General features: G+C 42.1%; 1 protein-coding gene across 1 annotated transcript in view; it reads left to right on the top strand.

Annotated features, from left to right (window-relative positions):
* The window catches only part of gbe1b (glucan (1,4-alpha-), branching enzyme 1b), a 79,222-nt gene that overhangs the window by 15,558 nt on the left and 49,693 nt on the right, over nt 1-13,971 (top strand). Inside the window, exons 5-7 of the mRNA XM_053422650.1 lie at nt 235-370; nt 3,256-3,346; nt 5,743-5,952. Coding sequence (XP_053278625.1) covers nt 235-370; nt 3,256-3,346; nt 5,743-5,952 — 437 coding nt within the window. The remainder of the gene's footprint in view (nt 1-234; nt 371-3,255; nt 3,347-5,742; nt 5,953-13,971) is intronic.

The following is a 13,971-nucleotide window of genomic DNA, read 5'->3' as shown; positions in this document are numbered from 1 at the left end:
ATTAGGACATTTAAAAAACAAAACCCTCTCCCGTTGTGGAACTCAGACAGAATGAATCAGGGACGTTTCAATATTTAACGTGCAGAACGACCATGCTGTGGTGAGATATTGGTGCAGAGACCCAGGAAAAACACTTTGTCTTTGACCTGATGGTTCAGAATAACTCTGTGTGCTGTAATGTTTTGCAGCTTTTAGGACGAAAAAAGCAACTTACTGATTGTTTCTGTTCACCAGCAAATTCACCCCCGGCCCAAGAAGCCAACGAGCCTGAGAACGTACGAGGCCCACGTGGGCATCGCTTCACCGGAGGCAAAGATCGCCTCGTACACCAACTTCACCACCAACGTGCTGCCGCGGATAAAAGACCTGGGTAAGACGTGAGACCTCATTACCGCCGCCTCGCTCTTCTTTTGTTCGGCTTCTCCGGTCTGTCAAGTAAACACAGCAATCATCCCGCCGCGATTCTCTCCATCTCTTCTGTGTCAGAGGGGGGGGGGGAGTATCCGGTTGGTGTTTGTATATGCCTCAAATTTGAATTTTGGAAAAACAATAGTTAAGGGGGGGCTGCTAGATGCTTTTTTTTTTATTTTATTCTTATTTTTGACTGTCTGTGGCCTGTGCCCTCTCTGTCAACACCGGGCCGTTTCTTAGCACTCAGGCCGAGCGGTTTTCGGTGGCACCAGCAGTATTGTCAGTGGCCGACCTGTCAGCCTGCCTCTGCACAAAGGCACATCAGCAAGTCAACATCATGTTTACTGGCATGACCCGAGGGGCTCAGCGACCACTGGACAGTGTTTTGTAGAGAGGGCTCCAGAGGACAGCTCACACCACTCGGCTGTCATGGCTCCGGAACAGACGACTTGTTCCCATTTGCATGATCTGGACTCAGGCTGCCGGTAGTGGAGAAAAGCCGACTCCCTGCAGCTAGTGTCTTTCAGTCAGAGATCACAGAACCTTGTACTCAGGGTTAGATGATATAAGCATCATTTAATTACATCATGCATGTATGTATTTATATATGAATGATGTGGCTGCAGGCTTTTGCAGCTCTTCTTAGTTTAATTATACAGTTTTCAGATAATTCACTTTTTAAATATTTAAAGTCAACTTTGATAAAGGATTTATTATATAAATAAGTTCAGTTCACTTAGTTTTACTGCAGAATTAACAGAACTATGTGATCTTTCTGTCTAATAAAGAAACTAGTAGAGCACAACGACCACATATCTCTGCTGAGTTCCAACATAGTCATCTTAAATATAAACAAAACACATCAAATTAGTTTAATCTGATTGTTTTCACCAAGATTCATCAATTACATTTAGTGAAAATGTCCAAAAACATTATTTTCTTCTCAATGTCAAAGAGAGTGGATCTGCCACCCTCCTTACCCATGATGCATCATTCCAGCAAGGGGGTTTCATTCCGAGGGTTTATGTGTAATCTTGCTTCAAAAAACAAACATGAATATGGCAAAGGTTTATCAGGTGACTGGGACTATTCATTTAACTGACAATAAATATTTAATATGTGTGAAGTTAATAGGACAGACGAAGGGATTCTGTGAAATAAACTTGACTCGTTTCACAGTTTTTATTTGATAAACGACGCGACAAGCACAAGAGTGATTTGGCAGCAATTCAAGAAATGACTTCATTCTTAAATTAGTAGAAAACAATCAGTGTAATTGAGATTTTATTTCAGTGTTTGTGTTCTGAATGACCGAGTCAGTGTGACTGTTCAGCTGGTCCCTTGACCGAGACTCTGCCGGGAGGAAACTGAAACAACAAAAGAAAAGATCAAATCTATTTCTCCTGTTGAAGGAAAAAAAGAAAGTATTTAACATATGATCTTGTCTCCACACAGGCTGAGTCTTCCTACTCATTAACTGCAGTGCATGATTTAATTTCCATTTTAACTCAAATCATTACGCAGAGATAAATTCAAATGTGACTGTAACCTTATTGAGCAGATGCCCTATCTTTGTTTGCCGTTCTGCTCGCGGGAGATGCGGCATTATTTTGCATTTAAATACGGCCCCGCTGCAGTGACATTATTAAAAGGCACAGATACGACTGGCACAGCGAACCGGGAGCAATCTGATAAACGCCGCTTCCTTGCTCGTGTCATCCTGTGTAGTGGGAGAGGAAAGTCGAGGAGTAAACGCTGTCAAAGGATCCACCGGCAGCAGCTGAGGGAATCTGCACGATGGGGTTCTCCTGGAGGATAAACTCCACTGTCTCTAGTGACGGCAGGCTTTGCCAATTTCCATTTCTAGACTATGGAGGGTACATATATAGGTATATGTATATAAATATATATATAATATAAGAAGGAGAAACTTCCCCTTACCCCAGTGCTTTGTCATACTACTTTAAAAGCCAAAGTTCTCCTCCCCTGTCTCTCTTGTTTAAAAACCACCTCTGATACAAATAAATGAGTCTGCTGCACACGACAGGGAGAAACCGCTCGGCCCCCCCCCCCCCCCCCCTCCGGAGTGCTCATCGACACCTTGAAAACCTGTTGTTCTCTTATTCACGGGAGAAGTTTCTCCTAGGTTTGTTTTGAAATGTTCCACGCGACCCCGTGACTCTGATAGACGGTGTTTCCCCGTAGCCACAGCTTTTCTTTGGGAAACCAGAACTTTGGTGTCAGAAAGAAAAAAATTTGCCTGGAGCAAATCATCGTCCCAGTCTGACTGTCACAGGGCAAACAGAGTCAGGTTGTAATATGTTGCACCAAATTAACATGCATTTTGTATAGAAATATGCAAATGAGCATGAGTATAGGCTTCTAAATGAAAGCGGTGTGTGTGTATATGTATCTAAATGCGATTTATCCTATTTTATTTTAGCCTGTGTGGCCAGAGTCCTTTACATGTTTAACTGTTGTTTGTTCTGCTGTCTAAGCAGCTATTACTATTTAAAGAGAAATAATAGGATGGCAAACATAATGGCCCCTCCAGTTATTGCAGGAAATGAGGCTATCCAAATAGACAGGATGTAATGTTCATAATAAAACGGCACCAGGATGTCAAGCGCCATTGCATCATGCTGCCATCCATAAAGTATATAACACACGCATATTCTTTGACCATGCATAATTTAGTACTTAACCCACAGCTAATGTCTAAAGTATTTACATCAGATAGAGAATGTATTCTTTTTAATCTGGTAGGGAACATGTGAAAGTGAGATTTTGAAACACTGTAAGGTTTTTACTCTCAGATTTTCTCTCTCTGTCCTTTGTGTTCAGGTTACAACTGCATTCAGCTGATGGCCGTCATGGAGCATGCCTACTACGCAAGCTTTGGATATCAGGTCACCAGCTTCTTTGCTGCGTCCAGGTAAATATCATTTATTTAGTGCTTGAACAGTCTTGGATTAGATTAGATTAGATTTCTTTATTTATCCACACAATGGGGAAATTCACTTGTTACAGCAATAAAGGAAAAACAGAATTAAAGTAACAGTGCCGAAGCACAATAAAAGTCCAAGTTCAAGTCCAAGTTCAAGTCCAAAATATGAATCATTAAATATGTTTCATCTTCCAAGTTTAATCGATTTGGCGATTTGGGCTATTTGGTTGTAGCTTTCTGTTTGTTTATTCTTTCTGGGGATTTAAAAGTTCGGTGAAGCTCAACTCAGAGTCCCTGCCGATGCTACAGAGAACTGGTTTCCTGTTTTTATGGATATTGTATGTTTTGGAGGTCCAAATGGATAGGATGAGCGGTTCTTGAGATTTCTGGAATTATTAGATGGACTCAAAAGGGACAATGCATTATTTATTATGGATTTAATATTTATTATTATGCATACTTAAGAACAACATGTAAAACCATCAGATTTAGATGCGTGTGCACATTTCACATGAAGGTGAGGACCAGATCATGAGTTGAATATTTCTGTGCTGGATGACATTGTCTTTCTGTCTTTCTTTTTCTAAATGTAACGGGATGAATCCTCTCAGCTCACAGTTTGTGAGCAGAACAACACCAGTTGCTCTCCCTCTGTTGCTTTTCATTTCCCGGTGTCATTTACATCACTTAACTTAGTTGTAAGAAGCCATTTGCAGCTTCCTCAACTGCAAATAGTTTTTGAGGAATGTATCTGGCAGTCAGAACAAAGTGAGTAACTTCCTGCTCAACTCCATCACCTTAAATCAAGGTTAGGGAGTTTGACACCGGTAAAAAAAAAAAACAGACTTCTCCATAAATACATTTTCCTTTAATCCAGGCAGCGGAGGGAGTTTTAGATAAAGGAGGACAGTATTTATCTCCTCTCAGAGATCCCTCCGAGTAAAGCATAAACCCAAAGTGTAATGTATATGGTGTAATTTCACCCATGATTGATCCCCCGGTGTCATTTAAAACCGGAGCGGTTGAGTACCGGGAAGCCGGGTAATACTGCCGCTATGTGTCCTGGTTTGTAAGGAAGCTGATGTAACGATAGCTGGAAGGACAGACGGTCGTTACTGGACAAGATGAGAAGTGCGCACACAGAGATGTGTGTTTGTTTGTATTTGGAGGTGTGTATCCATACATACAAATGCTCTGTGGACTTCTATTCCACAGAGTCTCCATAGTATTGGACTGTAGAAAAGTTGGTGTGTCATAGCTATCCAATTACAAAATCCTCATAGGCCCTCTTGACAATGTGGTCACGATGCATCTATAGATAGAAGCAAGTTCTGTTTGGGAAATAATTAACTGTTTAATGGTCATCTGGTTATATTTCCTTACACTTAAGTATTGCATTTTACTTATTATTACTTACTGATGCCTATTTTGACTCTTGCGGCTTTAATATTGCAAATGTCCCCATTGTGGGACTAATAAAGGATTATCTTATTTTATCTTAATCACAGTGAAAATATAAAGCATATGAATGGGGATGCATATACTGTGTGTGTTGTATATACTACATATACAACATATATATTTACTTATACTTTATTTGTCTCGCCAGAGCTTCATAATGAAACAGATTTTTGTTTACACAACATCAAATATAATGTTCCTTTGTATTTTTTGTGGCACACTGCTTGTCAAGCTTACCATCTGTTGGACCAGGAGAAATCTAGCCCATGTATGTGGCTTGTTTAAACATCAATAACGTTTTTACCATCCCTGGCAGGCAGGCAGGATTCTTTACACACTCACTGGAGGCAGCTCTTACCATTAAAGTTCACGTGACAAGCATACAGGTCGTACCAACCTCAGCTTAACATGGCCCTGCTCCTTATGAGGGTGTGATGTACAACTTTCCTCCATTGATCAGCTCTCAAAGTGAATCCTGTGGAGGTGCCATCGCAAATAACATTCCTACCAAGTTTGGTTAAAATACATACATGCATAATTTAATTGTGTTGTACGCAGCTACGCACACACATAGGTTTAGGTCAAAATAATCATAAAGAACTTTTCTTTTTGTTGTCACCAACCAGGTTTCTTTTTTGGCTATAAGGAGTTTGGTAAAGGAGCAGAGCTGTGTTGAGGAGAACAAATGTTGACATACGTTTGTACTTGAACACCTGTGTGTGTCCTTGTCATTTTATTTGTGTGGTTGGAAGCTTTTGCCTTTGTGATGACAGTTGATGTAGATTTTCAAACGAGAACCTGGATTTCTTGTTAAATTTGTGTCACATGTAGGTGATGAACTGGATTAGAACAGGGCCTGACTGCAGTGAACCATCACCACAACTTATACCTCTGTGTGTGTGTTTGTGTGTGTGTGTGTGTAGCCGCTATGGGACCCCGGACGAGCTGAAGCAGCTGATCGATGTGGCCCACTCGATGGGCATCGTGGTGCTGCTGGACGTCGTTCACAGCCACGCCTCCATGAACACGGTGGATGGACTGAACCAGTTCGATGGCTCCGACTCGTGTTTCTTCCACTCTCCACCCAGAGGGGAGCACAAGCTCTGGGGCAGCCGCCTCTTCAACTACTCCAGGTACTTCTCGTTTGGTGCCAGTGTTAACTACTGTACTTTTTAAACCTGTGTGTACCTGTGTGAGTTTATCACGCTGCAGCTCATGAATCCATTAGGCTTGTTGGAGTAGAGGGTCCAGTCGATAAATGTCAACTCGTGGAGGTTTATTGCCAAAGAAAGAATATCGGTAACCTGAATGATTTGCTTTCATGGGAGAGTGAGAGTCTTACCTTTTAATGTATTTGATCTGTATGTTTATTGAGTATGAATGAGAAATGTATTCACAGCACCACCTGCAGGGCCTCGCGTCACGCTGTCTCTCTGCAGCATAAATATGCATTAAGTTCATCGGCATCAAAATACATCGTGCTCTGCTGCAGAACGTATTTATAGATGTGCATTGTGGCTTATGGTTAAAGCATGATGCACGTCACTTTGATGCATTTGTATCGCAAACTGCAATTTACATTTCCTGTTGCATCGGGGGGGGGGGGGGGGTGATTGTGAAGCTGCCAGAGCCTTTAGACCCCATTCAATACAGAGAGCTGCACAGTGTAATTAAGTCAGAATGCAATTATCCTGACGTATATATTTTTTATATCGTGTTAACAGTAGAGCTGCATTTAATAAGCTCTGTAGGACTCCTTTACTTTTGTCTGACTTTGTGCTAACTGAGGTCAATCCAACGATTAGGCCTTTTAGTACAAATGATATAAAAGCAAAGAACTGCCGACTGATTACTGCAATTTCATCTGAACTCCATTGTGCTGTAGATCAATTAATCCTCAATCAAATTGTATTGGTATAGCCCATATTCACAAATCACTGTTATCTATATAGGGCTTAACAAGGTGCAACATCCTCTGTCCTCTAAATATTTATGGATATAAATATAAGAACATGTGTGATAGAGATGAAGGGAGCAGCAGTGACAGATTCAGTAATGCTAGAATATGTGAGGAGTTGTATTGTGTGTCGAGCAGTAGATGTGGAAGTTAAAAGCTGATATCAAATGCTGTATATGACGTATATACATATCCATATCTCATGTAGGAGATTTTAAAACCAGCTTTGGCTGCATCAGATATATAAAAGCTAACCTTCTAAAAAAACGAGGTTGATTAATGAGCTCATTGGTTATAGGTGTTTCTGAATTTAAAATCAAAAAACGTGTGAGCCACATGTGAACGGATTGATAAATGGGCCCAAGTGGCGGCTGACATACCACTCTTTATATCTTCTGAGACTATCTGATGCGGCGCGACGTGTTGAAGGTCAGAAACAAGACATGATCGCAAAAATGACTGATTCAATCTTCCCCCAAAGTGGCCGAGCAGTCAGGTTTACTGTTAATCTGATGTTCCCCTCAGGCATCAAATGGGCTAATAAATGTCGAATTTAGAATTTTTTCCTTAACTTTTACAACTTTTCCCAGGCAGGTGTTGAATTTAAATTCATCATGAGGAATGGTTTGATGTTTTACGGTATTGTTAGACTTTGGTTATTTTCACTTTATCAGCTCATTACAATAGCATGGGGAACACGAATGGCATTAACCTCCACCAAGGCCCAACAGTCCGTTTAAATTCGATCAAGCTGGACCAAATTTCACAAACTCGTATATTTTGTCCTTGTTTTTACCAAGATCCATATTGTGGAAAATGTCAAAAATAAACACCCTAGCAATGATTATTGAAGTGAAAAAAGGAAATCCTGTTTCTGGATCCAAAGCTAAATTGAGTGGGTTCTTCCCTGATCGATACCGAGTGCGTCTAAAAAGTTTTGTGCTAAACAGAACTGCAGTTTTTGTGTAAAAATACCAGAGAAACAAACAAACCAAGACAACTGCTGATGGTAACATAGGTGAAAAGGTGAGAGAACGTCACCGGGGCTCAGTCGGCACCAAAACTATTGTTTGGTGTTGTTGTAAGTCGTCTTAATTAAGTGTCTCTCCTGTCGCCTCGGTGGCGGCGGCAAAGTGATCCCGGCTCGCATTAGAGAGCGACCGGCCACTGTCGGGTCCATCGGATGCCTTCTTTGAACTGGCTTTTAATAAGCGTGTGTCTTCTGTGTGCAGCGGTTTCCAATACATTACACAATGCTTAGTGTCAGACATGGAGGCTATAATAAGAGAGCACGGCTCCTCTTTCATTAGTTATTGAACTCTCCTCATATCAGAAGCACTCATTAGACACGGTGCAGACGTGTGCCGCGACCGGGAGGCACATGAGGAGTCGTTTGTAAAAGCCCAAAGGAGCTCTGCAAAGTCACCCTGGGTTCATTTGTCTCCTCTGCCTCTCGCAGGTTGTTTGGAGTTTCGCTTGTGTCGACCTTTTTTTCTACCGCTCCCTTCAAGAAGGAAATGAACCTCGGAGGCTGGCCGCGAACCCCCGTGCCAAACACAGGCTGTTTTTTAATCAAGCAGCGCGGCTATCAGCCATCACCGTCTGACCATGATGTTCTTATTAGGCTGGGAGAAGCCTGACTGATGCGGGCTATCGCAGCCAAGATATACTTCCCCCGTTGCCGCCTCTTATATACGCTCTCCGCTTCCACCTTCTTTATCAAAGAGCACCTTTTTTTATTTTTAGTCGCTATGCGTTTCTCTTAAACTTCCACTCACAGGGCTTCCGACTCTGTCTGGGAGGAACGCTGTGTAGATGGATGCCTGCTGTCCTATTTGTTAACTCCAGTTGCCTCGTCCTCATTCACTATTAAGAACATTGGTTCCAGGCTGTTGAAATGCGAGAAGTAGCTTTGCAGTCGCTGAATACCAACTTGATTGTAGAAGGACTGAGCTGCACTGAAAATGTGTGAGGACACACGGTGGAGGCTCACAATACACACACACCCTGCTCGGTGTGTGTCAAGAGGTTCATGTTCCACAGAACTCTGCCTTATCTGCATTTCTCTTTGGCCACTGTCACCTTCATGATTCCTTTTCAAAGAGCCCAAAGTCACCTTGAGACTGGTGACTGAGTGGTTGGAGCCCACGGCTGGGTGTGTAGTGGGTTGGCAGCCAGAGCAGCCAGAGCAGCCAGAGCAGCCGAGCCTCTTTGCAGAGCAGGGCCCTCAGATGTGAGAGTTCTGAGAAGCTTGATGTGGGCTCGTCCTGTAATCCCCCCCCCGCTCACGTCCCACAGGATGATTTGCATCCATTTTTCATCAATCTTTGTGTGAATTCACAAGATATGAAACGCAGGCCCACGGCCAGGCTTTTGAAAACTCCCTTGAACTCTTCTTGGTGCGCTGGGGCTGAGAGATGATGGGCCCAGTGTTTGAGAACTAAGGGGCAATGATTCTCTCTTTGACATGATTATTCTATACGTGGGTTTTTTATTACATCCAGATATTTGTTAATGATGTGTGAACAGGGCAGTGAAAATGGGGAGGGCATTGATATTCACGAGGGAGTTTAGCTTAGCCCGGATTGTAATGTTCTATAGCATGAGAGCTCAGATACAGCAAAATCAAAGAATTCATGTTCTATGATGTATATTAAGTTCTACAGCCATTGATCAAAGTAGGGTTTTATTGGAAGTAGTGAAGATTTCCTTATTTTCGCGCATAATATTTTAGTTTGTTCTATTATATTACACTTAATTGTTTTTAAAGCCATGGAACAAACAACAGAACTTTAACATGACTTTTAAAAGTGGCATTTACTGGTTTACTCTCGATCTACTGCTAAATATCCTTTGAATTAGGAAATGTGTGTTATAATACACCATAATGTGTATAATAATTCACCATAATGGCCTAATACACGGCTCCATCAAGTCATACAGCAAGAGGAGAAGCAGTTTTTCCCCTCTGGTGAGCTTCAGCTAATGAGCTGAGCTGGAGGTGTGCATGGTGGCTGGTCGGAGATGCCTCTGGTGCTTCCAGTAGGTGTTGGATTGAGCCACTGGGTTCGATCCTAGCAGCTCTCTGTCCTCTCGCCCCCGCACTCTCAAAGCAGAAATGTCTATAATATATAGACATTGCTTTTTTATATATTATTTTTGTATGAACTGAACGAAACCATATTTGCTTTGACTCAATTTATTAAGTTTCTTGTGTAAAGCTTACCTCAATACGTGGTTGCAAAAATAAATATTTCAATTTAGAACAGGGTGTAGCAAACGGCTGGGCAATTAACCCAACATGTATTGAAATTGACATTTATAACCTCTAATCTTGATCATGATGGTTAATTCGGTTCATACATTGACCAGCCCTATGTGTACCAGCAGGGGTTTTAAATCCACCTATCATCTTACCTGTTGTGCTCGATTCAAGTGTGATGTTCTGAAGGTTTAATTAGAGAAACAATGGGTTTAAACCATCCAAGTATAGTTTGGTATATAACCATAAATAGGTCAAAAAGGTTCCGTGTCAGCAATATTTGCAAAGAGTTTTAATGGTGCAAATGAAAACCCTTAAATGCTCAAGCACTGCAACGAAATTACGTCTTTTGTAAGTGTAAAGATCATATAAATGAAATATGGGCCCATAAACCTGTTTTTTATATTATTATTTGAGTACATGACAATCTTGAATTCTCGTGAAACCTATTACTCACTTGTTTTACAATATCTCCTGATTGGATGTTTCAGCAGTTATTCAACGAGGAGAGGCAGTTAAATCACGAGATTGATAATTAGCAGTATCTTGCTAATGAATGTTTCATTTCCATCACCACTGATCTAAGCAAGCTGTTGTTATAAGTGTAACAAATACTAATTCAGAGGCGCCTGCTGCAGCTCGTCCTCCCTCCTCTGCTCCCTTGACCTCAGGGACTGGTACTCCCTCAGTAACGCCTGTAAGGCTGCACCCTCCCTCAGGGCTTTCTGCCAAGTTCCGACCCTCCTGTTTTTATAATTAACCAATTCCGAGAGGTGAGCACATTACAATGGGTTATGGTGATGTCAGCCAACTAGATAACTGTACAGCTATGATTCCTCGGGCATGTCTATAATTTACCTTATCTCTTACTTTGTCAGAAGGGTCCTACCGTTCAAATATCTTCAGGGATTACACACTTCCATATCCCGCCACTACTGAAATATGGTCCATCGGAGAAAAACCTTCAAAGCACAGTTTAGAATTGGCCCATCAGAGAGCAATTGATTTCCTAAAGGCAGTGAATACGTGACGATCCTAATTACAGGTTCCCAAACAGTCAAGCAGTCTCACAGGCTGCAGAGTCTCCCTCCCAGGATGCCGAGCGGGAGCAGCGAGCTGCCAGGGAGCCTTAAGAACAGACAAATGGCAGATATCTGACACAAAGCACAGCGATACAGGGACAGACTGTCAGACGGCGAGATGAGAGTTTACCCTGCGAGGCCGCCAGCTTCACCAGACTGCCTGAAAGGCTGCTGAACAGTGTGCTGTGAAGTATAAAGACAAAACACAGCTCACTGGTTAATTCAGCAGCGTTTCACTTGACTGACGCTTATTTTATGAAAACTAGACGTGATTAAAATGTCCACCTGTAAGTCACGGCTTTAATTAATGTGCTCATTGCTCATGTCCTTCAATAATCTACTGTGCGTATGTGAATTTCATGTGTAAACTGGCTGAATTAATGACTTATTGCACTAATAAATAAATCAAGCCTCAACCAATAAATATGACTTTACCTGCAGGGTCACAGTCTTTGTCCTGTTTGCATTAATGGCTGCAGCGACTGGAGAAAGTCAAAATGCGTTAAATAAGGGACCTCATTTGTCCTCTTTGGCCCGATGTATGTGCCCCATCCATCAGGCTGTCGGCCGCCGTTGTTTGAGCATCACACTTCTTCTGGAATGACCTGTCAGCGTCTGAAATTTATTTGCTCTTATCGGCGGCTTACCTGCGATGCTGCTGAAAAACACGGGAACTTTAAATCTCTCGCCATCGTGACAATAAGGGGCCGTGACGCCTTATGCAAAATCGACTACTGGAAAAAACGGGGGACGCACGTGTTGTGTTATCAGTCACAGTCATGGAGTCCGATAAGAAGCCGCTAAGCATGAAGCAGATGTGGAACAAGTGTGTTGTTTTAAATAGAGCTTTTTATAGCAGCGTGTTGTTGCAGGTAGAGCAGCTCACATGATCGATGACCTTGTCTCCCTCTGCAAGGACATTAGAGCTTTACTCCATTAGCGCCCCCTAACCAGGTTTCACTGTCATTGCTGAGTTTTAGCATGAGGTCAATTTGCTCTCTTATTAACACCACAGACTCGGCGATGGCTCCATCGAGCTCGGGCAGATAAGCGCTGGGTTGCATCAGGTACAGAGATCTAACTTTCCCCCTGTAATTGGACTTGATGATGAATGGCATTGTGGGCCCTAATGTGGCAGTATGGTTTCATCCTGGGCCTCTGGCTCTCGCTGGCTATTATCTGTGTCCCGTGGGGATACATTGTGTGGGAGCCTTTGTTGGCTCTGTGCAGCGGAGTGGAGGACCTAATCTATTTATCACAGGGTCTGTGTGACCACCCAGCCAGGCTGCTATATCGGATCATGCTAGGCTCCGTCGTGCTCCTCCTCAGGGGAAGGGGGCAGCGCTGATGTAACATGCGGCTTCACACCTGTCAGACAGTGTTGGGGTCGGTCATCCCTGAGGAAGGAGCGCACAAGGCACCGCATTTAAATGTGTTTTGTGTTACGCCTCAACCGACCGAAATGAAATAAATCAGGGGATTTTTTTTGGGTCTGATGCCGTGGAGTATGTAATCTTCAGCAGCACTCTGAATATGCGGAGGGAGAATCAATGATACGTTTTAAAGAGGAGGTTTTTGTCGAGAGCAAGAACTGTCTCGGGTTGGATGGATTTTTGTGGGGAGTTTGAGATGTTGTTGAAGTGTTGCCGAAGCATGAGTCTGGGACTACGCTCGCTGCTTCACCAACTTTCTGACATGATGAAATTTCATCATTCGAGCAGAAAACTGTTGAACTGCCCGGTCGGTGTTGGTGGTGTCACAGGAGAAAAGAAAAACAAATGATGTTCTGTGTCACACTTTTTTAAAATCAGAAAGGGATTCATTGTTTTTTTTTCAAACGGCCTCTGTAGATGTAAAGAGCTGAGGGTAAATCAAAAACTTTTAAAGTTCTGTTCCAGAGGTGAGAAAAAACTAATTTAATATCTAGCAATAATGAAAATAACTAAGAGTTCACTGTCAAAGTCTATCTTTGATCACAGCAGGTTGTTTGGTTCTTTTCACGTCTCGACAGGGAGGTAAATATTTAAATCAGTTTTTAGTGCATTCAAATCATAAATCAGCTGGAGACTCTGCAGTTCATGTATATTATGTTTTCCTATGAAACGTTTCAACACAGCAAAATTACCTTTTTTGATGCATCATAACTTCCTAAACCTAATTTCATTACAATATTACCTGCAAATAAAATCTGCTACATAAAAATATCCTCTCACTCTCACCTGAACATGATTATAGTTTATAATCTTCGGTTGTGGATGGGATAGGATTTTGTTAAAGATCCAATGTGGATGATGTCAGGGGATCTATTGGCAGAAATCTGAAATAATATTCATAATTGTGTTTTCATTGCTTTATAACCACGTTACGTCAGAATGGTCCATTTATATCTACATCTTTATCAGTAGCAAGGTCGTCTAACCCTGTTGCCCGGCTCTATAGAAAACTTTTTAAGCTTTTCATGTTGTTCTGAAAGGCCAACGCAGAACCTTCTATATGCCTTTGAAGGGAAAGGTGAAGGGACAGGTACTCAGTTAATGTATTTGTTATTAACTGTATTGAAATCTAGGGGGTCTAGTTCATAATATCAGGTGTTTTCATAGATAAACACAGGTACACATGGAACTCATTGGAGGGGGCTGGTTCTGCAGTACTGACACTTCCACTGACTCCCTTTTTTTATAGTGTTAATAAACCCGACAGGCTCAGTGGAGGTTAGTGTGAAGCTCCGGAGGTCAAAAGATACTTCGTGAAAGTTTTGTGTCCCAAAAAAAATTAATAACAAAAAATCCCCAGATGTCGTTCCAGTTCATCTCAGGAGCAGAAACACCAGTAGCTATGGTTGCAAGTGTTT

Source organism: Pleuronectes platessa, chromosome 5 (assembly GCF_947347685.1).
Source record: "Pleuronectes platessa chromosome 5, fPlePla1.1, whole genome shotgun sequence".
Lineage (NCBI taxonomy): Eukaryota > Metazoa > Chordata > Actinopteri > Pleuronectiformes > Pleuronectidae > Pleuronectes > Pleuronectes platessa.
The sequence above is the reverse complement of the archived record's forward strand: the minus strand, read 5'-3'. Positions and strand labels throughout refer to the sequence as shown.